This window comes from Marmota flaviventris, chromosome 7 (genome assembly GCF_047511675.1).
Source record: "Marmota flaviventris isolate mMarFla1 chromosome 7, mMarFla1.hap1, whole genome shotgun sequence".
Taxonomy (NCBI): Eukaryota; Metazoa; Chordata; class Mammalia; order Rodentia; family Sciuridae; genus Marmota; species Marmota flaviventris.
The window spans coordinates 58450301-58477978 of record NC_092504.1 but is presented as its reverse complement, the minus strand read 5'-3'; the positions used below and the strand labels follow the sequence as shown (position 1 = coordinate 58477978).

General features: G+C 36.8%; 1 protein-coding gene and 1 long non-coding RNA gene across 2 annotated transcripts; both read left to right on the top strand.

Moving 5' to 3' along the window:
• The first annotated feature begins 1777 nt into the window (after positions 1 to 1777).
• On the top strand, positions 1778 to 3615 carry LOC139706508 (uncharacterized). The gene is made up of 3 exons (XR_011708128.1): positions 1778 to 1809; positions 3208 to 3297; positions 3602 to 3615. It is a non-coding gene; the product is annotated as an uncharacterized lncRNA (long non-coding RNA).
• Positions 3616 to 19989: 16374 nt separating this feature from the next.
• Positions 19990 to 25921, top strand: LOC139706507 (broad substrate specificity ATP-binding cassette transporter ABCG2-like). The gene is made up of 4 exons (XM_071614811.1): positions 19990 to 20123; positions 22355 to 22444; positions 23597 to 23682; positions 25718 to 25921. The coding sequence occupies exons 1-4, from the start codon at positions 20001 to 20003 to the stop codon at positions 25863 to 25865; spliced, it is 447 nt and encodes a 148-aa protein (XP_071470912.1). The 5' UTR covers positions 19990 to 20000; the 3' UTR covers positions 25866 to 25921.
• The last annotated feature ends 1757 nt before the right edge of the window (positions 25922 to 27678 follow it).

Below are 27678 nucleotides of genomic sequence, written 5' to 3'. Positions count from 1 at the left end.
GCTTTGGTCAGTCCTTCCCGAGCACTGCTGAGCATACTCATCACTTGGGGACTTGTTGAAATGCAGATCCTGTTTCTCTAGGTTCCCGGAAGGAATCAAAGTTCTCTACAGTAGTTTTAAAGAATTACTGACATTGATTCAGTTAGTCCTCAGGCCCCACTTTGAGTGTTAGAACTCTCAGGTATCCCATGTCCATCTTCCAGTCCTTTCTCAGCTTCTTATTGTCAGTTGAATAATTTCCAGTTTCTTTTGGAAGGGTTCAAAATGGTCCTCTTTGGTCCTCTCTATTTGTTATCTTCTTCACCCAAAACAACAGCAACACAAGCACACACATAGACACTGCTTGTTGTGTTACACAGAAACGCTTCTTATAGTTTTGAATTTTAGACCTGTTCATTTCACACTTTGTTCACCTTGTATCTCTTTTCTTAGTTCACTATCATTGGGAATTTGGATATTCTACTTTTATCACCTCCAGAATGGGTTATCACTTTCTCTTTTTTGTTTATAAGGAGCCATTAACTTCTTCGAATCCAATCATATTGAAATTATAGACCTTATCTCTTGTTTCTCTTTGAGGAAGATCATCTTTGGATATATTAGATATACTAGGTGCTTATCAAATTCTTAAATTGAAGTGATTCTTCTCATAAAATATTTACAAAACAGTTTGGGAAAGTTTTTTTTTCTGCCTTTGTTTCTTATACCCATAAGTAATAATTCCTATAACAGGTAGGTGAGAAATGTTTCTACTATAAAATCAAACCAGACTCAGATTCCAGCCTTGCTATTTAGTAACTGTGAGCCATTGGTTAATTACTTGACCTTTAAACTTTATATGTCAAAAGAAGAAAATACTAATATTATAATAGCCTTGTGAAAACATTGTGAAAATTCAATTTATCTCTAAAACATATAGCTAAGTGCTAAATAACATTCAAAGTGCTTAACAGTATTAATGTATTACTAAGGTAGGATGAAAAGCAATTACTAAAGATCCAGGATACTTAAATGATCAATGAAAATTTGTATATGAACATCCTTTTAATACTTCATTGATAACTAGTTTCAAAAGTGAGTATACTCAAAGATAATCTAAGATACTTGTTAATAATATGGACTCTCTATTCCAACCACCAGAGATTGTATACCAATTTCCCTGAATTTACTGTCTTGGAAAACTCTCTAGGAAACTGCATTTTCACCAATTTCTAGTCAATTCTAGACTGCTAAACCAATAAACTTTAAGATTCTTTAGTCTTTTAATAAAAGCATTGAATTTAAATATTCTCAACTACCATGTATGTAATGAGTTGAGATGAGAAATTTGTAAGAGAAAATCAAGTTGAACTGAGAGAAAACGCTCTACTGGCAGAAATAAGTATTTTACAAAATATTGCAAGGTTCAGATATTTTGGATGGAGGATACTGGGGATTGAACTCAGGGACACTTGACCACTGAGCCACTACCCCAGCCCTATTTTGTATTTTATTTAGAGACAGGTTCTCACTGAGTGCATAGTTCTTGCTTTTTCTGTGGCTGGCTTTGAACTTTGATCCTCCTGCCTCAGCCTGAGCCACTGGGATTATAGTCGTGCACCACCTTACCAGCAAGGTTCAGATAATTAATGATTTATTATTTTCCTTTTTCACTTAGGATTTCTGAGCAGGGACGCACGATCATCTTCTCCATCCATCTGCCTCGCTATTCCATCTTCCAGCTGTTTGACAGCCTCACCATACCGGCCTCAGGAGAACTAATGTATCACGGTCCGGCCCAAAGGACTTTAGAGTACTTTGAGTCTGCAGGTGCGGTTAAACATTTTATGCCCTAGATCCTTCATTCATAGACTCCTGGCAGAGCACAGGAGTCCCCAGGAGTGCTACAGGAATGCTCTTTGATCTTGCATAGACTTAACTGGGGTGCCTCCACTCTAAAACATCTTTGGTCAGTTCAATGCCAGAATTCTTTTTCATTTTGCAGCATTTGCTTGTTTTTCAGGTCTCTTCCCTTTTCCTGTCTTATTTGAATATGCATGGTGTGTGTGTGTGTGTGTGTGTGTGTGTGTGTGTGTGTGTGTGTTTCATGGGACTTTTTTCTCCTTTTCAGTTATGTTGACCTTTCCCTGAAAGTTCAGTAATTAACATGTTGGACTCACACTTAGTATTCTGTCAGTTGAACTTTTTTGAAAAGTTGCCTTTTAAAACATGTAACAGATTGTGATATTACAGTGTTTCCCCTGGCACATAATCTTGCTCTGCCTTCTTCAGGGCTCATGGAAATGTTTCTTAGAAACATTAAATTGAATATTTAAGTTTTGAATGGTTGGCCCTGAATCTGATATAATGGGCCAAAATTTCTGGTCTGTCTGGTTCTTTCTATTTCAGACTGAGTACTCTGATTTCTTTAATGGTTTACCTTTCTGCTTCACTTTCAGGGGTTTGTGGATATGATTATAGATGTTTATCCACGACCCCAAATGAAGTTGTAAATAATCATTCCTTCTTAATTTGTTTTTATTAAACATCTGTCACTTAAAAAAACATCAGACACATGAGAGTTGGGAATCCAGGGAAGATGAACTAAAGAGTCAGAGCTCGGGCCAAATTTAGATGTTGAGGTGAGAGGTCAGGTGTGCTGTGCTGGTCATGTCTCTCGATAATGCTTCTCTGGGAATTTGTTGTCTATTTGAAATTATGGCAGCTTGAGAGATGATCATTTGGAACTCTGAAATTAGTAGGTTGCAAAGCAACATCTGCTAACATACCTACTGCTGTTCCAGTATTCTCTAGGTGAACTGAGAGAGCACAGTTCACCAGAAACTTAATATCCTTTCTAGGCTCTACATTTAGATTTTTGAAGAAGTACTAATAAACAGTAGAGCATATTGATAGCTGCTTGGATTTTGAATTTTTATGAGAGGTAAACACTAATGTAAGATGTTCTGAAGAGTCCAAGAATAGTTTGGAATACGTTTTTTTTGTTTTATTTATTTTTTTGCCTGAGAGAGACAGTTGTTGAAATGTTATGTGATTGAATAAAGAAGAGGAAAGGATAAATTAGAGAGGGCAAAAGAGAGCAAGAAGATGAGGAAAAAGTTGTTCAGTCTGCCTTCCCTACCCCTCACCTCCAGCATCCTCTGCATGTGAGTCTTCTTTACCTTCCAAGACTATCAGCTTGAGTTCTTGGGGTATCTTATTTTGTAGGTTTTCCCTGTGAATTCTACACTAATCCTGCAGAAATATTCCTGGACTTCTTTCATGGTGTAATAAAGAGAGAGTCAGAAGAACATGAAGGTATGTGAACCTTTCACATTTTCACATTTTTGCCCGAGATTTAGCAATGAGGTGATTCATGAAAACATGATCTTGTGAATTTACATGTTAATGTGATGAGCAAATAGACATTGTCAGTGAGTGCTGTGGGCATTTTTATTTGTGAATGTACATGCTAATTCCTTTTTGTACTCAAGCTTCAAAATATAGGAGTTGTACAAATAAAAGGTCAAGAGAAAACTTGTGAAATCAGGAGTAATTTGTTTATAATGAGTTAGTACTCTATGCAGTAATCTGTGACCTGTTATCCTCTTCCATTCCAAAGCTAACAAGACTGAAATGCCTTCAAAGACAGATGATTCACAGATAAAAGAATTAGCTAATAATTTGTCCAAGTCCACTTTCTACAAAGACATAAAAACTGAACTGCATGAATTCAAAAGGGATGAGAATAAGAGGTGCTGGGTCAGGAAGGAGATTCCTTATGTCACCTCCTTTGGTCATCAGCTTATTAGCCTCACCAAGCGTTCATTCCAAAGCTTTGTGGGTAATCCCCAGCACTGGATAAATGAGGTAAGTGAAAAATTCTTCCAATTATGCTGTGAAATACCCATGTGAGAGCTATTTGTTTCTAATATGGACTTATGCAGGATTATTTTTTCTTCTACCCATCCTTCCATTTATTAGTCATGCCCCCTCCGTTTGGAATTTAGAAACAGCCAATCAATCTAGTGTATTATCTTTGATATGAATGGTCCCCCAAAACTCATGGTTGAAGACTGGTCTCCAAAGGAACAATATTCAGAGGTAGGGCTCTTTGGAAGTGGCTGTATCATTTGACATCATCAACGGACTAATCCTTTGATGGATTCATAATTTGATGACATTATTAGGAGGTGATATAAACTGTTCCAATCAGGATCTAGTGAGAGGAAGTAGGTCAAGGTTGCCTGCCTTGGAAGGGTTGTGTTGTCCCTGACACCTTCCTTGCTCTGTTTCCGGACTGCCATTAGATGAGCAGCTTTCAGCCTCCACACCCACATGCCTTGAAGTTCTGCCTCACCTTACTCTTAAACCACAGAATCTGAACTGACATGTCTAAAACTGTGAGTCAAAATAAAAGTTCTCTCTTACTTGGTTTTCATGTTGCTGTGACCAGTATCCTGACAAAAACAACTTAGAGAAAAAAAACAAAACATTTATTTGGGGATCATGGCTTCAGAAGTTTCAATTCATAGAGAAGTGACTGCATTGTTCTGGGCCCATGATGAGGCAGCACATCATGTAGGAAGGGCTCAGCATAAAATGCTGTCTAGCTAATGATGGGCTCAAGAAGCAGAGAGAGGGAGCAGGGCTGCAGGAAGAGCAATGCTTTCAGGGCACCCCCTGCTTTACTCCCAGTGACTCATCTCTTTCAGCCACAGCCCACCTGCCTGCAGTTACTGCCCAGTCAGTCCATTCAAACTAGGACAGACAAATTAGATTACACAATTCAATCATTCACCTGTGAATTTTCCTGTATTACCATAGGAGCTTTTGGGGGACATCTAATGTCCAACCATAACATGTTCTTTCTTGGTGTTTTAAATTTTTATTTTTGTCTCAGTGATAAAAGTTGAGAAATACAACAAGTAAAAAGCAATTGAGTTTTTACTCATGTAAAGCTCTTCAAGTGGCTTCTGTATTTTATAACTCAAAAATGTTGAATATATATATATATATATATATATATATATATATATACACACACTATAATGGATAATGTTAGTCACAATTTTTTTGTTAAAAATGTTCAGACAGATGATATCAACCACATATGGAATTTGCTGAAAGCTGTCCATTGTCATTTATTGATTCATTCCAAAGATACATTGAAATATCATGTGTTCCATTTAGAGACTGTACTACACTAGTGAATGAAATGAGTAAAAATAAAAATCTCTGCTTGTGTAGATCTTTTTTCCATATGAGGGAAGGGAAATGATAGATGAATAAAGAAAATACAGACTATGTCAGATGGTAGGATGGACTATGCAGAAGGAAAGAGATAAATCGTAGAAATGAAGAAGAGAGAAGGCTCAAAATAGGGAGAAGAGGATTGATTTGCCAATAAAATCAGGTGTTAAAGGATCCCAGTGTCATTTATATTCTTGAAGGTAGTTTGTTCTGTCCACTGTCAGAGGGAGGGGACTGTAGGCAGAATGCTATTCCTTAGGATTGACCCTCATCATTGAGAGATTTTATTATTGGCAAAACAATAGATAACTCAAAGTATGTGTGGTTTATGCACAGGAAGTAACCAGATACAACAAGAATATTCATGGTGGGGTTAATTGCCTTAAATATGACATGATAGTGTTCTTTTATCCTTTTGATCTACTTTGTGGTAGGTGTTTTCAGTCCTCCCGGTTTTTATTATATTTTGTTTTGTTTGTTTGTTTGTTTTTTGCAATACTGAGGATTGAACTCAGAACTTCACACATGCTAGGCCAGTGCTCTGCTATTGGGCTATATCTCTGGCCTATTTATTAGTTAATCTTAATCCCTATGTCACACAAAACACTGATTCCTTCAGTTAATTTGTCCAACATTTGTAGGGAAATCAATTTAGCTGGTTATTATTTTATTGATATTTTCATTGTCAATCGTTGCATTTCTATGTATTAAGATATGGCATGTTGTTGCCTTAATTAACTGACTTCTCAGCATAAGGACCACAATTTTCATATTTAAGTATTGTTGCTCTCCAGGTGTACCTGAGGGCCTGCATCCCCATTTCAGTGATGATGTTCATTGTTTCAGACTTCTTTAGTGCATGTGATTTGGCATTTCTCTCAAGCAGTTTTGTGTCCCATTGTTCAAGGACAATATTTTATTCTTAGGTCATCGATTTGACATCATTTGGAAAAATGTCAGGCCAATTAGATGCATTAACTTTGGTAGCCCATTGTTCAACAGGAAGATGCAGTATAATAAGCTGATTCTTCAGAGTGATTTATTCATTAGGCTTTTCTTACATGTCTCTAAAACTGATTTTTAAGTGTCTTATCCAAGAAACATATGGTATTCTGGGCAAGATGTTATTAGAACACAGGTGTTTTTACATCAGGATTATGAGTGTTTTGAGCTTAGGCTTCCTTAAGAGTCAAACAGCAGGCCCAGAGCCTCCAGGTAGCACATTCAGCCTACTTGTCTCATCATCGAATTGGGTTCTCCAAAACCAATTCCAGCAATGATCAGGGAAGCAATAGTCTCTACCATAAGGGAAGAACCTTGTAGATCCCTGAGCTTAGTGGAACAACTCTTGTTCAGGATTTTAAATGTTGAAATGTTAGCTCAGGAACAGGCAAACCCTTGTAGGTAAAATCTCAGAAGTTATTCGTTTTAGACTTTCATGGCCACATATGTCATTTGTTTCACAAAGTCTATTCTGCCATTTCATGATTAAAGCAGCCACAGCTAACATATGAGCAAATGAACATGGCAGCATTCCCATAAACTTTATTTAAGGACACTGAATTTTGAAATTCATATTGAAAGAAATATTATTCTTGACCTTTTATCTCCCAAGTATTAAAAAAAAATGGAAAAACCAAACTATTGGTTGACTGTTTTTGGCCCATAGTTTACTGATCCTTGGTATAAGTGATTTTTGTTTTGTTCTGTTTTGTTTTTTGGTACTGAGGATTTAACATTGGGGGGCTGTACCACTGAGACATATTGCCACACCTTTTCACATTTTTTTTAGGACAGGGTGATGCTATGTGTATTAGGGCCTTGGTAAGTTTCTGAGGTTGGCTTTAAATTTGCCATCCTCCTGTCTTAGCCTCTCAATTCACCAGGAGTACAGGCATGTGCCTTCCACCATGCGACCAGCGCACTGGTTTCATTAAAGAGGTTCGTGGCATAAAAGTTAGCTAGTGAGATCAAAATAAACACACAGACTCAATTACCTTTTTCTATGACCAGGTCCGAGACGGCTCTCACCTCTCTGGCTCATACCTCGAACCACCCGGCAGGGCAGCAAGGTTTACTCAGGGCTAGCAGGAGAGAGAGAGAGAGAGATCACACCAGGGAGTGGCCTTTTATTGGGGAACAAGAAATTCAGGGGAAATTCCATCCAATGAAGGTCTAGGGGGCAGCATTCCAAGGTCAGGGTCAGTGATTGGCCTCAGGGTCAGTGGTCAGTCACACCCCCACACGGACAGGCTCTCACACCAGGAGAGGGTGGGGAAAGCTCCGACACAGTTTAGCCAGAGCTCCTCACACCCAATCTGGGAGGTGCCCAATCACGTACAAGAATGGCTTTCCACATGTGCCACCATGCCTGGCTCTAACATCGAGTCCTTAATCTCGTATGATTTTTATTTTTGTAAGTTTTGTGAAATGGAGTTATTTAAATGTAGAAGATACACAATCAATCAACAAATATATGAAAAAAATGTACATTATCGCTAGCAATTAGAAAAATTCAAATCAAAACTAATGCTTTCTTAGTGACATTCCTTAATTTATTGCCTGATTTTTGTATTTTGTTGTAAACTAGTTATTTGTTGACATGATTCAGACTTGACATTTAACCAGATATGTTGGGAAGGTATAGGAATGAATGGATTATTTGGAAAAAAAAAAAAAGGTTTATTGTTCATTTAAGTCTACTTTGACAACATTCTCATTGATCTCTCTGAGATTCATTGTCTATATTTGCATACTAAATATTTGACTATGCATTCAATTTTTTATTAAATTATTTATTTATTCCAATTTGTTATATATGATACCAGAATGCAGTTCATTTCATATTACACATATAGAAGACAATTTTTAAAGTCTCTGGTTGTACTCAAATATTTTCACACCATTCTGTCTTCATACATGTACTTAGGGTAATGATGTCTAACTCATTTCACCATCTTTCCTACCCCCAAACCCCCTCCCTTTCTCTCCTGCCCCTTTTCCCTATCTAAAGTTCCTCCATTCCTCCCATGCTCTGACCCCCATTGCCATTATGAGACAGCATCCTCATATCAAAGGATACATTGGGCTTTTGGGTTTTGGGGATTGGCTTACTTCACTTAGCATTATATTCTCTGACTCCATCCATTTACCTGCAAATGCCATGATTTTATTCTCTTTTAGTGCTGAATAATGTTCCACTGTGTATATATACCAAAGTTTCCCTATCCATTCATCTACTGAAGGGTATCTGGGTTGGCTCCACAATTTAGCTATTATGAATTATGCTGCTATAAACATTGATGTGGCTATGTCCCTGTAGTATGCTGTTTCTAGGTCCTTCGGGTATAAATGGAAGAGTGGAATAGCTGGGTCAACTGGTGGTTCCATTCCAAGTTTTCCAAGGAGTCTCTATACTGCTTTCCATATTGGCTGCATAAATTTGTGGTCCCAATGTATGAGTGTGCCTTTTTCCCCCACATCCTCACCAAGACTTACTGTTGTTTGTATTCTTAATAGCTGCCATTCCAACTGGAGTGAGTGGAAATCTTAGAGTAGTTTTGATTTGCATTTTTCTAATTGCTAGTGATGATGAATATTTTTTCATATATTTGTTGATTGATTGTATATCCTCTTTTGAGAAGTGTCTGTTCAGGTCCTTGGCTCATTTGTTGATTGGATTATTTATTTATTTTTTGGTGTTAAGGTTTTTGAGTGCTGTATATATCCTAGAGTTAGTGTTCTATCTGATGTGCTTGTGGTAAAGATTTGCTCCGATTCTGTAGGCTCTCTATTCACCTCACTGATTGTTTCTTTTTCTGAGAAGAAGCTTTTTAGCTTGAATGCATCCCATTTATTGATTCTTGGTTTTAATTCTTGTGCTATAGGAGTCTTATTAAGAAAGTTGGGGCCTAATACAACATAATGAAGATGTGGCCTGTTTTTTCTTCCATTAGACACAAGGTCTCTGGTTTAATTCCTAGGTCCTTGATCCACTTTGAGTTGAGTTTTGTGCATGGTGAGAGATAAGGGTTTAATTTCATTGTGTTACATGTGGAGTTTCAGTTTTCCCAGCACCATTTGTTGAAGAGGCTATCTTTTCTCCAATATATGTTTTTGGCACCTTTGTCTAATATGAGATAGCTATAATTATGTGGATTTGTCTCTATGTCCTCTCTTCTGTACCATTGGTCTACCTGTCTGTTTTGGTGCCAATACCATGCTGTTTTTGTTATTATTGTTCTGTAGTATAGTTTAAGGTCTGGAATAGTAATACCACCGGCTTCACTCTTCTTGCTAAATATTATGCATTCAATTTTTAATTTTTTTAGTGCAAGCTACAAACATCCATCAATCCATACCTTGAGATGTGTTCTTTAAATACTTCTGGAAAAAGGGAGAATGACATAGTTGAAGAATATCTCATCTTGATCTGTTTTGAACAGAGACCATTTGTACATATACAAAAAGCTCATAGTTAGGTTCATCTACACTGTTGTGAAATGTTCAGTTTACTCAATGGCTTTGTTTTTCTTCATGCAAGAAGATATAATACATGTGAACTTCGTAAAAGCATGGCATTATCATGGATTCATCATTTTGTCAACATATTTGAAAATTGGCTAAAAATAACTAAGGAATATCCAAGTGATAATATTCAGTCAGTGAAAGAAATGAAGTGTGAATGCAAGAGAAATGAAGGATACAGAGTGTCTAATTTGAAGTCTGAATATATTGACAGTTATACAATGGAAAAGCATAGACTCTTGCATAGATGTGCATGCTGCATGGTGGTAGAGCCATTAGCATAGATTTTGGAAACTTGATTAGTTGCAACAAAGAACAGATTCTGAGGGTCTTGAGGGATATAGCAGGGGAATGGATTCCTACCCCCTACCCCAAATTTCTGTATTATTAGCAAAGGACATTTCATAGGTGAAACATTTCACTAATTTTTCCAGAGTCTGGTTTTTACAAATTATTCTTTACAATTCATTGTTCCTTTCTTTGCATGTTGCCTGCATTTTTGCCAAGTATCCATTACAAATTAGTTCATGGCTTGATACTGTTGTAATATTGAGATATTTTTTTAAAACTTTGATTATTGCAGGATAACTGGTAGGTATTTAGTTTTCTTTACATTCCTATCTCCTTTATTATTATATTTAACTCACATATAATTATAAGAATTCCTTATATAAAATATGTTCTAATGTAACCCTAATCTTTTGCCAACTGAAGCACCTTTAAGAGAGTTTTTATTCTAAGAGGAAATGTAATATTGTTCCATTTTCTCTGGGAGGTATATAGTCTGAGTAGGTGAAGATGGGTGGGAAAGGCAAAAAATTGGTAGCTCAGGTGTGTCAAGTTATCTGTAAGCCTCATTGGCTGGGAAAGAAAGACAAGAAATATGAGCGGAGATGGTAATGGGAGGATTTGGGTAACCCCATCTGGCCAAGTACTTTGGTGACAGTGACAATGCACTTTTCCTGTGCAGGTGGGGATTCCCCACATGTTAGCTAGGTGCATTCCACTTCTTCCTTATCATTCAAAATTCCATTCTTAGAATTTGGATGTGGCATTAAAATTTTATGTATTTCTGTACTTTGCAGTGATGGGGATCAAACCCCAGGTCTAGCACATGGTAGGCAAGCAGTCTATTGCTTAACTACATCCACAGCCCTGAAATTTCCTTTATTTCTCACAATTAGTGAGTCATCTTGTTTTAATTTGAATCTCTTGAAGTTTAAAGCTGTGCACATTCACTGGCATGAAAGTTGAAAATTCAGGTTAAGTCAGCATTCTTATTTTGTTCCCAAAACATCTCCCTCATATGCCTTCCTCACACAGATACCCTGTATGGTATTTGTGGACAGAAATTGGTAGACACTGGAAGAAACTTATCTCATCAGGTCATCTGTTCTCTTGTCCTGTCAGTGCCCAAAACACAGAATCCTGACATTCTCAATTTAATTTAGAAAATGTTCTAATAATAACCACTGTCTGATAATTCCCCAGTTACTCTGGCCAATCCATTTAAAGTGTGTATTTCAGTGGAGAGATTTGATTAGGTAATAAAAAGTTTTACCTGTAATTGAAATTTTTTCTTTCTAATTTTCATTTTTCTCTTTGAAAAGATAATTGTCACATTGGTTTTGGGACTGGTTACAGGCACCATTATCCTTTTGCTGAGAGATGATTGTACTGAAATCCGAAATAGGTAAGTAAATTTGAATCTCAATTTTGTGAAAATGCTCTTACTTTGATGAAACTAATGAAAATCCATTCAGAATTTGAATTATTGACAATACAGGGTAAACATTGCTGTTTTATTATGGGGTAGGATCAGATAGTGTATTGAAATGTGAATGGAAGAGTTAATTTTCGGTTTCACATATGTATGTATGTGTGTAAATTACACATCACGGACATATCCTAACCATTTTGAAGTGCACAGTTTAGTGCCAAAACGTCCATTTATGTTGTCACCTGTCAACACCATCCAACTGCCTTTTCTTTATCTTCTCAGATGCAATCTTCAACCCACCTTAGAGTAACTACCCATACTCACTATTGCCACCTCTGCAACCATCGGCAACTTTCTGTCTCTGAATGTGGCCATTCTAGGAAACTTATCAATGTGAAGTCATACAGTACTTGTCTTTTCATGACTGCCTTATTTTCCTCAGCATAAAGTCCTTAAGTTTCTTCCATTTGTAGCATGTGTTATATTCTTTTTTTAAAGCCAAATAATATATATGTAGAAACTACATTTTATTTATCCACTCATCCATTGCTGAAAATCAGGGTTGCTTACACCTTTGAGCTATTGTAGTCATGTTGCTATGGGTGGGCACACACTTGTCTGAATCTTTCTTTCAACAGTCATTTGGGGCAGATACCCAGCAGTGGAATTGCTGGGTCATGTGGTAATTTTTTGAATACCTGCCAAAGCCTCTCCTACTGCATTTTACATTCTTAACATCAACACATAAAGTTACAATATCTTCTCATTCTCACAAAAACTTACTTTGTTTTCAAATAACAGTGATCTACATGATCTTTGGAGAGATGTTTGTTTTTAGTCCTTTGCCAATTTTTAAGTTGCATTCTTTGGTTTTGGGGTGTTTTGTTGTTGATGATGGTTGGAATTCTTTATAGTTATGGGTTTTTCATTCATTTTCAGATATATGATTTACAAACATTTTATTCCATTTTGTGGGGTTTTTTGCACTCAGTTCATAATGCCTTTTATGCTGAGATGTTTTTGATTTTGAAATATACTTTTGCTCTGTTTTCTTTGGTGGTTTGTGAGACAGTTTCCTCAATTTTGGTGTTTGTATGATTTGGGAGTGTAAGATGTATGGATGGGAGTCAGTTGTTCCTAACTCTGCATGGAAAGCACTTACATTAGTGTTGTGCTCCTTTCTAGTTTCAGTCATAATGTGCCCTTAAAACTCTTATTCCTAGGTGTTATTTTAAACAGCTGGCTCATGTTCTAAACATAGATTCTCAACATTCCAGAATTCATGGTTCTCATCACAATTCATATATACAGAAGCACTTCTCACTAGGCACTGAGCTTCATGCTTGACAGCTATGGCTAATGTTAACTCCCAAGGGCCAGAGGAGTGGGTGGTCTCATCCCCATTTTACTGTTGAGAATGGTGGAGCTTGGTCTTTGTCCCAGATGCTGATCTTGATCCAAATAATGAGATGGTGTTTTGTTTGTTGTTTTGTTTTGTTTTTGTTTTTGTTTTTGTACTGGGAATTGAACCCAAGAATTGAAGGACATGACAACCGTCCTGGGGGAGAAACAGTGTTAATCTTGATCCCCACAGGTAGGGAAGGAGGAAAGGAAAAGACTAAGGAAAAGAAAAGGAAGACATGTCAGTTTTTAATTAAGCCTCCTGTGTTTGAGCAGCAAGATGCATACCAAAAGCCTGAAGTGAACTCTGGATACAGGCAAATTGTTTTTGAATGAAAAATAACCATAAAAATTCTTTATTTAAATTTGTTTATTAAAGTGGATTTTCCTATTTGTTGAAGTAGATGGTGTTTTCTTACAAAAAGATGACTATTACAGCTGTTTTCCAGAGTTAAGTCACTTTTTTACCTTCTTCAGGAAGAGATCTCTGAATTTTTTTTTTTTTTACAACCGTTAGTGTCTGTGCCCTATGTACATGCTGTTTCTTAACAAAGCTCAGAAGAATCACAGGGTTTTGAGGCCATGAAACATGTATACTGTGCAGCAAGAAGACTGTGTTGAGGAATCTGTCATCAACTGCAGTTTGAAAGAAATGAAAAGCTGACCACCACAGCTTTTGGTCAAAAACGTCAGAGAAATACATGAGTGTAGTCATTTCTTCAGATGTTTTCTGGAGAAATTGGACACTAACCTTATTTTAATTTGCATTTTTGACTATCATTAGCTACTTTTTAAAGAATATTTGGACTCTGTGAGAGTAGCCTCTGTGTGTGTGGTTCATCTACCTCTGCTTTGGATGACCAGGTGATTAGTGATGACTGTTTGGGTAAGAAAATGATGTCTCAGCTTCTTCTCTGGAACCAAGTAGTTAGAACTTTCTTTGGGCAGGAATATCCTTCCTTCATTTGACATTGCTGTGAAAGCCAGTGGTTTAGTACTGTTCTTGGAATCAAGTGGTGTCTTAGCAATTCCTCTTACCTATGTAACTGAGGAACTGGGTTTGAATCCTGTGTAGAGTGTGAAGCACTTTGACTTTATAGCCTTAATGTGTTGTTTTGACAGCTAAACAAATTAGGAAAATGATGGGTTTTTTTTTTTTTAATTGGATCTATTAATCCTACTTCAGGGTGTTCACACAAAATATTTGAAGTCAATTAGTTGAAGAGGGATCTGCGCTCCAGTGTTCATTGTAGCCCTGTGCACAACAGTCAATTTGGACATCAATCTAAGTATCTGTCAGCTAACAAACAGATAAGGAAAATGGGTGAATGCCCCAGGGAATGCTGTTCAGCCACAGGAAAAGGAATTTTACCATTTGTGACACCATAGACGAAATTGAGAATGTTATGCTAAATAAAGTGATCCAGACTGAGAAAGACAAAAGCCACATATTCTTGCTTATATGTAAATTCTGACACTTTTAGTCTTTTAAAGACAAGAGTAGAATGGTGTATGCCAGAATGGAGTATGTGAAGGTCAAAGGTACAAATCTCAAGAAGGCAGGAAGAATAGGATATTCTTTCTATTGAGATACATTGAACAGGGTAGTGAATGCAGTAAATAATAGTGTAGAATTCAAATTTGCTGAGCATAAACTCCAAATGTTCTCACCATAAAAATGATGAAAATTAAAGTATATTAACTTTAAAAGTAATGGATCTCCATAATAGACTCATTTTATTATTCTTTGACATTTTACTCTCTAGGGACGTTTTTTTCTCAGTCCTTTTAATTTTTTGAGACAGAGTCTCATTAAGTTGATTTGGGCCTCCCTAAATAGCTGAGGTTGGCTTTGAATTTGTGATCCTCCTGATGCAGCCTCCTGAGTGCCTGAGAATACAGGTATGAGCCATCATACCCAACTAGCATTGAATTCTTGAAGGATAACTTTACTTTGTGCCCTACAAATGTATGAATATAGTTTGTCAATTTATAAATAAAAATAAATCTGATCTCTACCAACAATAAAAAATTTAAAAAAAATCTGATCTCTATTTATACATGGCACATGAATTGCCACCTTAAAAAACATTGAGTGCATTAAACTTTTTTCATGATAAAAACCTGTTTATTATGAAGTAAATCATCTTCTGTCTTAGAAAGGATTTATGAATATTACTGTATTGTTAAATGTGAGAAAAAAATTTAATTGAATTTTTCTTCTATCCCATTGTTTTCCCATGGACCTTCAGCTTGATATTAGGTTTACTATGTACTAATACTTATTTGGCTGTTTGATTCTTGGACCTGACTATTTTCCATTCTTTTTAATTATTGATGAACTTTCATATTTAAAAGAACCTGCACTCTTACTTCTTCATTTCTTAGATGTGATAAATATCTGTCTAGAGAAGCCAGGCTGCACCATAATTTTCTGTTGATGAGAGGCTGTTGTGGAAAAGGATGGACTTAAGTGGGTGATTTGAGGTGATATAGAGTGTTTATTTAAATTGAAAGTACACATTCACACCCACATCTGAATGAAGTAAAGTGTACTTACTGCTTGTAGGGAGGATAGCTGTTTTTATAACATGGATATAAGCTGGGAAAGCGTGATTATGTATAGGTTTCAAATGAACCTTCTCATGTGCATGAATAAAAAGTTTTCTATAAACTCTTTAAGGTAGTTGGAATTGTTCAATTGTGTTTACATTTGAAAAACTTTCTCTTTTTTTAAGTAATTTAAATGATGTACATATATCCTTTCTTTACATGTTTATAGTAATATCAGTTTAGGTGTCTGATTAGGCAGGGAAGCCCATGTTTTAAGGATGTTGACAAACTCCTTATTTCACTTGAAATATAAACTTATTTCACTTGAAATATAAACTAGCCGAACACTTTTCTTGCTAACCCTCAATTATTTTACTGATATACATATTAATAGTCTTCACACAGGTGATCAAATTGATTTTTATTATGAATAAACATCAGTTTGATTTTTTTTTATCACTTTGGAAACCCCATAGGAAAGTGGTTGTTCCAAATCAAGGATGGTGTCCAGGCTTTCTGGTGGTCTTGTGTAGTTCTGGCATTTTCTTTCCACATGCCTTTACTCTTTTGTTTCTTCACTTCAAAACCAAATTGAATTGAATACCTTAACCCTTTGGAGCTCTATTTAACTTAAAGTTTCTCTTCATACATTAGGAATGATACTCAGGATTTTTGTGAGTTAAATTCAAGGTGAAAGTATTTTATAACCTAAGTGTTAGCACAGGCTGTCATAGCAATGCACCAGACTGGGGGACTTAGAGGACAAAACTTTGTTTTGTTTCAGTTGTAGAGTCTGGGAGTTTGGGTTCAGAGCTCCCTTCCAGCAGTAGGCTCCTGTGAGGGTCCTGCTCTTCCTATAGATGGCGCCATCACCCTGCATCTCTCATGGCATAGAGTTTCTGGGGTTTCTTGCTCTTACCAGGGCACTGGTCCCATCATGGGGGCTCCACTCTCATGACCTTGCCTAAACCTCATTACTTAAGTTACCAATCTCAAAAAAACAAGTGCCAAATGTTTTCTCTGACATAAGGTAACTGACTCATAGTGGGGTAGGGATGGGAGAATGGGAGGAATAGATGAACTCTAGATAGGGCAGAGGGGTGGGAGGAGAAGGGAGGGGACGTAGGGTTAGAAATGATGGTGAATGTGATGGACATCATTATCCAAAGTACATGTATGAAGATACGGGTTAGTCTGAGCATACTTTATATACAACCAGAGGTATGAAAAATTGTGGTCTATATGTGTAATATGAATTGTAATGCATTCCACTGTCATTTCCTTACAAAATAAATAAATAAATAAAATTTAAAAATGTACCTCTCAGTACTATTGCATTGGAGGTTATTTCTTTATCATATGAATTTTAGTGAATACAAGTCAGTGCACAGCAGTCCACACAGAAATTTCAATATGTACTATAGTGTGGAGTAACCAGGGCACCTCTGAGGACACTCAGGGAGAGCCCTGATGGGGTGATGCTTTCCTATCTGTTTAAATGAAAAAGTTCCACTTTTTTAATGTCTTTGATTTTACATTACTTCTGGAAGGAGTTCTGAGGGAAGAAACCAACCTAAGAGCTCTGATTTGACTGAGCTGCTTTTATTCCCATTTTCTCTTGACAGAGCACTGATGCTCTTCTTCCTGATGGTCTACCTGTGTTGCAGAAGAACAGTGGCAGTGGATCTCTTCATGATCCAGAAGAAGCGGTTTGTGTGAGTTGGACTCTGTTCAGGGAAGGGGCATTGCAGCCTGGTGGGCAAACTGGTCACATCCAGAATTGGGCCAAGGATTTCATAATGGGGATAACTGGAAAATTTATTTTCTTCTCATTTCTTTCCCATATCTTATGTTTAAAATTGTCATATTTAAATTGTGTCTATCTGTACAACACAAGCTTTTGAAGTATATATAGTTTACCAATATTATTTGAGAAAAAGCAGTCTTCAATGGAGTGGAAAACCAAGAGCACATGAGGTCTGCTACTAAGGGAAAAAAATATCAAGGTTTAGGTGTGGTCAGCAAGTCCCAATTTTGCAGAGAAAGTGAGGAATAAAAGGATTGAGAATTGTCTTTGGTTTTGAAAAAGTAATAGGTCATAAAGCCCCTCTCTAGGAAAATTCAGGAGTTTGATAGATATTTAAGTGTTAAGTATCAAATTGGAGATGGGATATGAAGTTTACAAAGTATGTGGCCAAGCGCAGCCCTGAGTGGATCAAAGAATGGAGAGAGCCAGAGGGCAGCCTTACAGGAAAGGGCAGGATGGTTTTGTTCATTGTAGTTTGCAAAGATGGAGGAGATTTGCCCATGCCTACATGCCCGGAGTGGGATCACCGCAGAGGGAAGGAATGAAGGCAGTGGTGAAAGAGTTTGGAATTTGGAAAGAGAGGCATTAGGAATAGCAAAGATTAAGGTTTGGTATCTGACAAGGGTATCTTGTTGAAAGGCATGATCATTTTCTTGCTTCAACATAAGAATAGATTTGAAAAGAGGTTTTGGGATCTTCATCTATGTTGGATAGAGGATGATTCTTTTGTTCTTTTATTGTTTGCTTAATATTATACTGATATTGGCACAATTAATATTCACAAGTACACAGGGAGCTACACCAGCTGTACTCATCCCTTCTTTTCTTTAAGGATCAAAGCTATGGATGGAGACTCTCTTTGTCATGAGTATAACAAGTTCACTTGTGGGAAGAAGAAAAGCTTCTTTTTTGGAGGGGAGGGGTACTGGGGATTGAATTCAAAGGCTTTTGACCACTGAGCCACCTCCCCATGCCCATTTTGTGTTTTATTTAGAGACAGAGTCTCACTGAGTTGCTTAGCACCTCTCTTTTGCTGAGGATGGCTTTAAACTTGCAATCCTCCTGTCTCAGCCTCAAGGGCCTCTGGGATTACAGGCATGCACCGAGTGAGTGCCAAGCCAAGCCAGAAAAGCCTCTTTTACCAAGCCTCTATTACCACTGATATTAGCCCTTTGCAGTGAGCTAGCCTCAGAGGAAAAGCAGAGGCTCCGAGGAGAGTGAGGAAATGCAGACTCTGTGTTCCTGGAGGGGTGATGTGGGGCCAGAGGGGATGGAAGCAGGAAGGGTGCTGCCATGAGAGAGGTCCACAGCATGGGGCTGATGTCCCAGAGAGGATGCACCTGCGATGGGGAAGGACATGGGGGGATGAGCACAGAGCTTGTGGGCAGCTGCAGGGTTAGACCTGGTGGCAGCAGGAGTCTGAACAGCATCTTATCTGGGCTGTGCCTTTTTAAACTAACCTGGCCTGTGTGGTGTATGTTTTTATTCTATAGACATGTGTCCATCAGTGGGTATTACAGAGTGTCATCTTATTTCTTTGGAAGTCTTTTGCTTGATTTACTACTCGACATGATATTGACAAGTTTTATATTTATTTATACACTATACTTTATGGCCAGTAAGTAACACGACAAAGAGAATGTGTCTTTACTTTTGGATATGTGGAGAAGTTAACTTCTGTTTGCAAACATGAATTTTGTTCCCCAAATGGCAAAGCAATCTATAGGGAGAAAGCATGTGTCTATTGAGTACTTTATAAATAGCTGGTTAATGCGGACACTCTTTTCTAGACTTTTCCTAACTGAACTATTAAAACTACTTATAAAATGGTAATTTACCTATCACCATTTATAAAACTATACAGATGCTGTGTGTTTTACACAAATATGGTCCAAATTTATAAAATTATTTGAAACTGTGCTAGAGGAGCCAGGATATTTATTGCCTTTTTCTACGTTTTTTTTTTTTCTCTCTCTGTATATATTTCAATATAGAGATAAAATATCAATAGGAAGTGTTACCTCTAATATCTGTAGAGACATATATAGAGAGATAAGAAATCATTATACACTTATATTCTCTTCATGTTTACTTTTCTAATTAGATAAAGATGATGACTTCGGGGTTTATTGATTTAATGAAATTACTTGTTTGATGAAGTGGACAATATCATTTGTGAATTATACTCTGGGTTTACCCTAGACTCATTGAGTTATTGTTTCCATAATTTTCACTGATACACACATACAAACACATACACAAACACATACATTCACACACAACAAAAGTTTCTTTAACAACCCACTATAGAGTTTGAATCATTGATAGAGCTTAAACTTTCCATTTTAGAAATATATGTATGTGATAAGAATTATTCATGGAATCTGGAGCCCTGAACTCCTATCAGTGTTTTTTCAGTTGTTCCCAAATCTTCAGATCATATGACACAAAGCATTAGCTCATGATAATTATAAACTACTTTAAGAACTTAGCAGCCCTATTCACAATCACAGAGTCATGTGGCAATTTGTCTATGAGTACTTAGTGATACCCCCTCTCAGTTATATGGAGGGAAATAATGAAATTGGTGACCCAGGGTGTTAGGACAGAGGATGATTATTTTTGTTCTCTTACTGTTTGCTTAATATTATCCTGATATTTGCACAATAAATATTTATAAATACACAGGGAGCTACACCAGCTGGACTCATCCATTCTTTTCTTTAAGGATCAAAGCCATGGACGGAGACTTTCTTTGTCATGACCTTTACCCTCCTTATCTTTGGTTTTTCATCCATTTCCATGACCCTGGCTCTAGCAGCAGGTTATAGCAAAGTCTCTATACAAGGAAATGTTGTGGACACCTATTTTACATTTATGCTGGTGAGTGTGAACTGTGCTTCTCTGGGACAGAATTTTTCCCCTTGTTTGTCCCTTCACCTTCTGTCATGTAAAACCAGCTTTGAGGATTGTGGGATGGGTCTCTGATGCTTCAAGGAGGTTATATATTAAAATACAGTTTACATTAGAGAATGTGCAACTTTTCTTCTTCCTCTTATCCAGTCTTTTTTGCCAGTTTCTAATGTAGTTACTTAACTTTGGCCCCATGTACTTACTAATGAGCTTTTAAAAGGGACTTCTTGGTGACATATAAAACCTTCATAGGTTGGGACTTCAAAACCCAGAAAAATTGGCTGATTCCCTCACAAAAAAACATAGCTCTCTGCCTGCCTTTCATGCTGGTGTTAGAGAACTGCCAGCTGTGTAAGCAGCAGAGGTGGTTTGGTTGGATTCACTACTCTCCAAGGTGAAAGTCAAGCTCCCTGAGAAGTGTATTAGGGGGGTCTAGCCAGATGCCTCTTGCATTTTGAAAACGTTTTAAAATTTATTGGAAAATTCTAAAGTCCATAGTATTAGGTCACCTGTTGTGTGGGTTACTGAGAATCTCTTACATTAATATATTTCTGTTTTATGCTTTTAAAAAAAGTTGCTTAATCTATCATGCTCCTAAATCTTGCCCTCACTTAGATGAATCAACAGATAAACAGAACAAATTATCACATTCCCTCCACTACTATGTCAGTGATGCAGACATGCTCAACCTACAGAAGGAAAAGATGTCTTTCAATGACATTTATGGAGCACATATTCTTATTAAGAATTGTTTATTATTGAGTTATAGTTATCCAATAATATTGGGGTTCATTTGGGTTTAACCATTCCAGCATAGCTTAGCACATACTATTGCCAAAGTTGAGTTCTTCTGTTTCTGAATTTGGAGATGAATATGAATATGAATATCATTAAAAAAGTGATGTCTTGTTTTTATATCATCTACTGTAACAAAAATGTACTTCAATAAAATAAAATGTTTTGTTTTATTTGATACTTGATTGATTTTTTTTATTTAAAGGTTTCCATGTAGAATTTTAAAAGCTAGTCATGAAATTGCATTTCACTCAGGATTGCCATGTTATGTATCAGGCACTTGTTAGGTCAATTCTGATATACGCAGGTACACCAACACTATCATTGCTATGCATATCCCAACATACCCTGTACAAGTTAGGACAAGTATAATGTGGATTCCTTAGCAGTCCCTCTAGTTCATCTCCAGCATTCCTTCCTGAGTCAGCATTACACTGCTGCTTTTTTATAGCCTTAAATGAAAAGATTCACTATGTATTTTGCTGTACTACACTGCATTCTGCTGTTTATCAGTTCTAGGCTTTGGGTAACCTGAAACCTGCAATTCTGAAGCCCAAATTATTATTAACATCATGGATACAACATGCAAACTTTGTAAATAACAACACTTATTGATATATGGAAGTAGAGAGGGATATGTGTTGCTCAGGAATGTTCTGTATATGTTTCTAGATTTCTAAGATTTTTAGAGGTAACACATGGTAGAGATATAATTAGAATATAGAGTACAGTCAGCCCTTCAAATACATACTTTATGGATTATAAGATGCAATTGACTACAAACAAAACTTACAAAACAAGTACTGTGTCTGCATAATTTTTCTTTTTTTATTCATTATTCTCTAAACTATTTAGTATGTATAAGTTATCTATGGTATAAAATACATACATAGCATTTCTATGCTACTAGGTATTATAAGAAATATGGAGCTAATTTAAAATCAAAGAATATATATACATTTAAATATGAAGGATTTACTTGGAATTACACACAAATACTATGCTATTGTGAAATAAAGGGCCTTGAGTATCTGCAGATTTGGGTATCTGTATGCATGTGTCCTGGAGTTGATCTCCCAAGAGAAAAGTATACTTCTTAATCTTCCATTGTGTACTGGTACAGAGGAAGTTAAGTACAAAGTATTGACAATAAGGATCTTTCAAATAAATGGACTATATAATATAGATGTTAGTATATTTTTATTAACTTAAAACCATGAACATCCTTTGCCAGGCAGAGGTTTACACATGTAAAGGAAGGTTAATGTTTAGAATAAGTGCAAAGGATTTCAAGAGTTCTTCCCAGCAGTAATGTGGAGAAGTTTCTAGAGATCTCAAAAGGCATCTTCTGAACAATTTTTCCTGAAATCTCTGGACTCTTCTAATTCATACTTTTTTCTCTGTAGATTCTTTCAGGTGTGTCTTTGTATTTTGGAACCAGAAGATCTCAGTTCCCCTGGCTTCAGTACTTCAGCATTCCATATTATGGCTTTATGGTAAGCTGTCCTTATCTACACCTGTGAGTGTTTCTCCAAGATGGGAACAGTGAAAATAAAACCCAGCCTTCCCTGCTATGACCTGTGGACACCTCCCACCCAGGAATGTCCTTTCAGGAGCAGTGAATGAGGATTTCCTAATAGCCTTCATTAGCACAAGGTCAGGGCATCATCTGTAGTTTCCTTCTATCATCCTGTTTTTTGAGGGTGAGGAAGGGTGGGGAGAATAAATCTCATAGTAAAGCAGAAATAATGATGTGAAACATTGTTTGCATTCAATAAGGAAATGAGAAGATGGGAGACCAGAATAGTAGATCATGTTGAAAGGGAAATTATAAGAGGAACAAAGGTTATGTAACACTCAGCCCTATTGGCTCTAGCAAGCTAACCAACTCCAAAGAAAACAGTGTCTTAATACAGTGTAACCAAGATTCTACCACCTATCATTCATTGTAAGTGTTTTTATTGAAAAGAAGAAGTGTCATTAAAATAAGTCTTCAGTTTTCAATGACCAACAATGAATCATTTTACTTATAAAGCTGTAGAGGTCACAGGGAGAGAAGATGGAAAGGGCTATGGGGTCATCTAACAAGAGGTCTTTCTTCTTGGTTAATTGAAAACATCATCCCAACTCTGGACCTCTTGATTCATAACTTTAATCACTTTGCCATGACAGATTGTGAATATGAAGCTTGGTTTGTCTTTTAAATATCATGTTTAGCTCAATAAGCCAATCCCCCCAAACCAAAAGCTGAATGTTCTGTCTGATATGTGGATGCTAACCCACAAAGGAGAGTGAGGAGGGGAAGAATAGTAGTCCATTGGATTAGACAAAGGGAAGCTAAGAGAAGAGAGGGAGAGGGGATAGGAAGGACAATAGAATTAATTGGACATAACTTCCCTAGCCTTGTATTTGAGTACATGACCAGTGTAACTCTGCATCATGTATAACCACAAGAATAGGATGCTAATTAGAATAAGTTATACTCCATGTATTTATAATATATCAAAATACATTCTACTGTCATATATAACTAAAAAGCAGAAATAAAAAAGACTAGTAAAGATTAAGTTTGAGGATTTCATTGTGATAATTCTTTGGAAAGTTTTTGAAATTTAAAATCATCATGTCTTATTCTTTGTGTCACATAGGCTTTGCAGCATAATGAGTTTTGGGGAGGAAACTTCTGTCCAGAACTCAATACAACAACCAGCAATAAGTGTCCTGACTATGTAATGTGAGTTTGTGTCCAGTGTCATCAGGGGTTTACATAATACTGTAATGAGATACAGCAAGTTCCCTGGGCTTATAGCTGGTATGAAAACTTTCAAGGTCAACAAACATTCTGAGCCTATATTTTCTCCCTCATAAATTGAGTCATTGTGCACTAATCAATATGAACATGCTATAAGTACAGTGAAAATTGTACTTATTGTGGAGAAATGTTTGGGCCCTTTCAAAAGATCATGTTGACTTTTTAATTTACAGTTGAGTTTTGGGTAATTTTGAGTTCTCAATTTTCAGGCCATTTAAGTTGAAAATGGGTTGTTCTGACAGTTTAGCAAAGGTTTTAATCTCTCAGTGTATGGGTTCTGTGCTACATGTCAGCTGAGCTCATGTTAGTAAGAAGTTTCAGGGCAGCCATAGTATACATGAAGTGAACATGGTCCCCCAAGATTTTGGCCCTTCATTTTGCTCAGGCCATTGGAAGACACATAAAATCCAAGGCCATGTAGTGCATGTGTGAGTGTGTGCCTGTGTGTGTGTATATATATTTGTGTGTGTATGTGTTCTGAAATGGAATATTCTCTCACAGTGGCTATGTTTTTCAATGAAAGAAACACATATTTCAGCCAATTGAGAAGTAAATATTATTTCTGCATCATGTCCTTAAAAAAGAAATGCAGAGGTTTAAAAAATTAAAAGACCTTGTTTTATATTTTAATATTTTACTTTTCTATTATTGCTGCTAATAGGCCAGGTGCCTATTAATGAGAGAAAAGAGAATGCTGATGTCCTGAATCCCTTTTGAATGTTCAAATAACATAGAATAATTTGTAATAATCAGACAAGTTCCTATTTTGAATTACTGACAGGTAAAACCTCTATGAATAGAGTTTTCTCTACTGGGCCCCCTTGACCTTGGTTTGATCTGGCTGTGGTGTCTTTGTAACACAGAGTCACCATCAGGCTTCTAGGCAGGATGCAGTGGTTGGAAACAGGGGAACAGATAAGCAGAAGCCACGACAGCCTAACTATTCACAAAGAGCTATCCTCACAAGAGGAAGGAGGAATCTCTCCTCTAGGCAGAATGAGGGCATGGCTATTTTAGGAACTGCTAAATGCCAGCATGCACAAAAATGGCAGCAGGCAACAACTGTGGCTGCATCATGTGTTTTAGTATCAGGTACTTTTCTATGTGGCAGGAATGCTCCATCCTGCCCTGCTTCAGCTGGTTCTTAAGGTCTGAGTCTTTTTTCTGTGCCTGCAGGTAACATCCTGTAGCTGAGTATCTGTGATGGTCATCACAGTGTTAGACTGACAACTGACAGACTTGACTCTGCCCACAAGCCCTTGCTCCCTTCTGGTTTTAGAATTTTTAGCCATTTTTTTTCAGGATGGCTATCTCATGGGTGAGCAAGTTGTCCCCATCAGCAGTCAGTGAAAGATCAGTTGATAATTATTTGTGCTTTTTTTTTTTTTTTTTTTTTTTTTGGCACCATGGATTGAACCCAGAGGCAACTAACCACTGAACCACAGGCCCAGCCCTTTTATACTTTATTTAGAGACAGGGAATCACTTAGTTGCTTAGGGCCTTACTAAGTTGCTGAGGCTGGCTTTGAACTCCCCATCCTCCTGACTCAGCTTCGGAGCTGCTGGGATTACAGATTTGTGCCATCGCACCTGGCCTATTTCTGGTTTTTGAAGAGGGTAGCATTATATACTTGGAAACAAATGAATCTGGTTTCTACTTACACTAGAAATTTGGTTTATAATATGATTGTAAACTTGGCTAAGTTAATTAAGCCTTCTTCCCCTCCTCTTAAATGAATATGATATCTATACCCCTTTGGAACATTTTAGGGATAAGTAAGAAATTATATGCAAGTTATTTAGCATAGCATCAAGTAACAATGACTGATAGCTATTGTATGTGAAGGGATAATTTTGAAGATATTATTAATCCATAGGTTTCTTTAAAGAAAAGCAAATAAATTGACCAAAATTTCACAGATGCCAGGAATAAAGTTATATTTTCTGTTTCATTTCAGATGTTCTGGTGAAGAATTCTTGTTAATGCAGGACATGGATATCTCACCTTGGGGCTTGTGGATGAATCATGTAGCTCTGTCCATTCTGATGATTATCTTTCTCATAATTGCCTACCTAAGAATGTTATACCTTAAAAGAAATTCTTAAATTTTACTTCCATTTACTATGAATTAATTTCACATTTAAAAAGTACCTGGATTGGCTGTCAGTAGTTAATGATTTTTTTATTGTCTTCTATTCAGTTCCATCACACTGCTGATCAGCAACAATCATCTTCAATAGAAAAGATCACAAAACAACAACAAACTGAATTATATATCCAAAAACCAAAGCCAAAATCTGATGGTATTTCTTAGTGCATATTACTTTATCTCCCTCAGACAATAAGTGTTGGGAAGAAATCCAGGCTAATTTATTGACCTGAAAAAAGGAGAATTGATCTCTAGAAACTCATGACAACTTTCTCTTATCTCTGGCATTAGGTTCCTCATGTACAAAATGAGTAGGCTGGCTAGTAGCCCTCCAGTTTTGATATTCTGTGACTCTACCATTAAATATGATCCCATTAAATAAATAACTTGTGTAACTGTTGTATTAAAAGTATGAAACTTAATTACTTTGAAAACATAATGATATTTCTAGGGTGAAACAGATCCGTGATGATAAAAAAAAAACATGTCTTAAATAAGATAATTTAGATTGGTGGAACTTACAGATATTTGCTAATGGAATTGTAAGAGTTCAGGAGTCTTAGCTGGGGTCTTGGGCTGCAGGTGGAGTTGAGGGCCAGGGTCAGGGGTTATGACTCTTGTGCCATTTCTGGGACATTCTGCCTCTGAAATTTCACTTTGCCTCCTTGCATGTCTCAGTGGTATATAATCTGGCTACATCAGAATCTCTGAGGGCTTTGCTAAGACACAGATGTCAGGTCCTGCCTTTCCCACTGAAGGAGCACCTGGAGAGCCGCCTCCATGGAGAACTTGTCAGGGCTGAATTTGGCCATTTCTAATGCTCTCTCAGCTCTGAAAATGTTATGCTTGTGGTTTAATAACTTGGGTATCTTTGCCTACACAAGATCCCATTCAATGCTTGCAGATTTAATTTATTTATGTATACTCATTTCATTCTTTACCTGTAATAGAGAACTATTTACCAGTACTATGACTGTGTTTAAGAACTTCTCTTTTGTTGAAGGGCAGTGTAACAACAACAAAAAAATACAATTCAGTGAGTTACCATAAAATGATGACACATGTGCAGCCACCAGTCCAGGCCAAGAAGTAGAATGTGACCTGACAGGAGAGTCCTGCATGCACCTTCCTAATCTCTGATTCCTCCTCCTCTCTCTATGGGTTGCTTTTGAAATGATTTAAGTATATTCCTCTCTGTTGCTATTATCAGAACATCACTGCAGCTCAGGTTTGTATTTTTTTGTGGAAAGTTACATGCTTAATTCCCTCTTCCATTTTTAAAAAGCTTTTAAATGTTTAAATAGCTTATATTTACAGAAAAGGTGCAAAGAGAGTGTGGAAATCTGCTATGTGCTCTTAGCCAAGATTCATTTAATTTTAACTTTTTATATTTCAAGCTCCACCAGTCAAAGATCAGAAATTAACATTGGGACATCTTTGTGTTCAAATTGCACAATTGTTACAAATCCCCCCCCCCCCCCCGTTTTTTTTTAACTAATGTTCATTTATTGTTCTAGGATCAAATTTTGGGTATCACATTGTGTCTAGATCCCTCTTGCAGAAGGAAATACAGGAATGAAAAGATCTAGGGACTCACCAATGTAGATGCCTGTTACTTTGGTTCTCTAGGAATATAACTGACCCATCATTGGGTGCTTTTCCATGTTGCTGCAATGTCAGTCTAAGGAGCTGACTTTAGATGTTTATCTTTACACTTTAAAGAATACTGCTTTTTATGACATTTGATTAATGCATCAAATAATATCTGT

What these genes read in the sequence shown, in the direction of transcription:
- LOC139706507 (XM_071614811.1), top strand. Translation starts at nt 20,001, where the DNA reads ATGACCTTTACCCTCCTTATCTTTGGTTTTTCATCCATTTCCATGACC. An exon ending in TTCCATATTATGGCTTTATG is followed by an intron (nt 22,445 to 23,596) that starts GTAAGCTGTCCT and finishes TGTGTCACATAG; the next exon opens with GCTTTGCAGCATAATGAGTT. An exon ending in AAGTGTCCTGACTATGTAAT is followed by an intron (nt 23,683 to 25,717) that starts GTGAGTTTGTGT and finishes GTTTCATTTCAG; the next exon opens with ATGTTCTGGTGAAGAATTCT.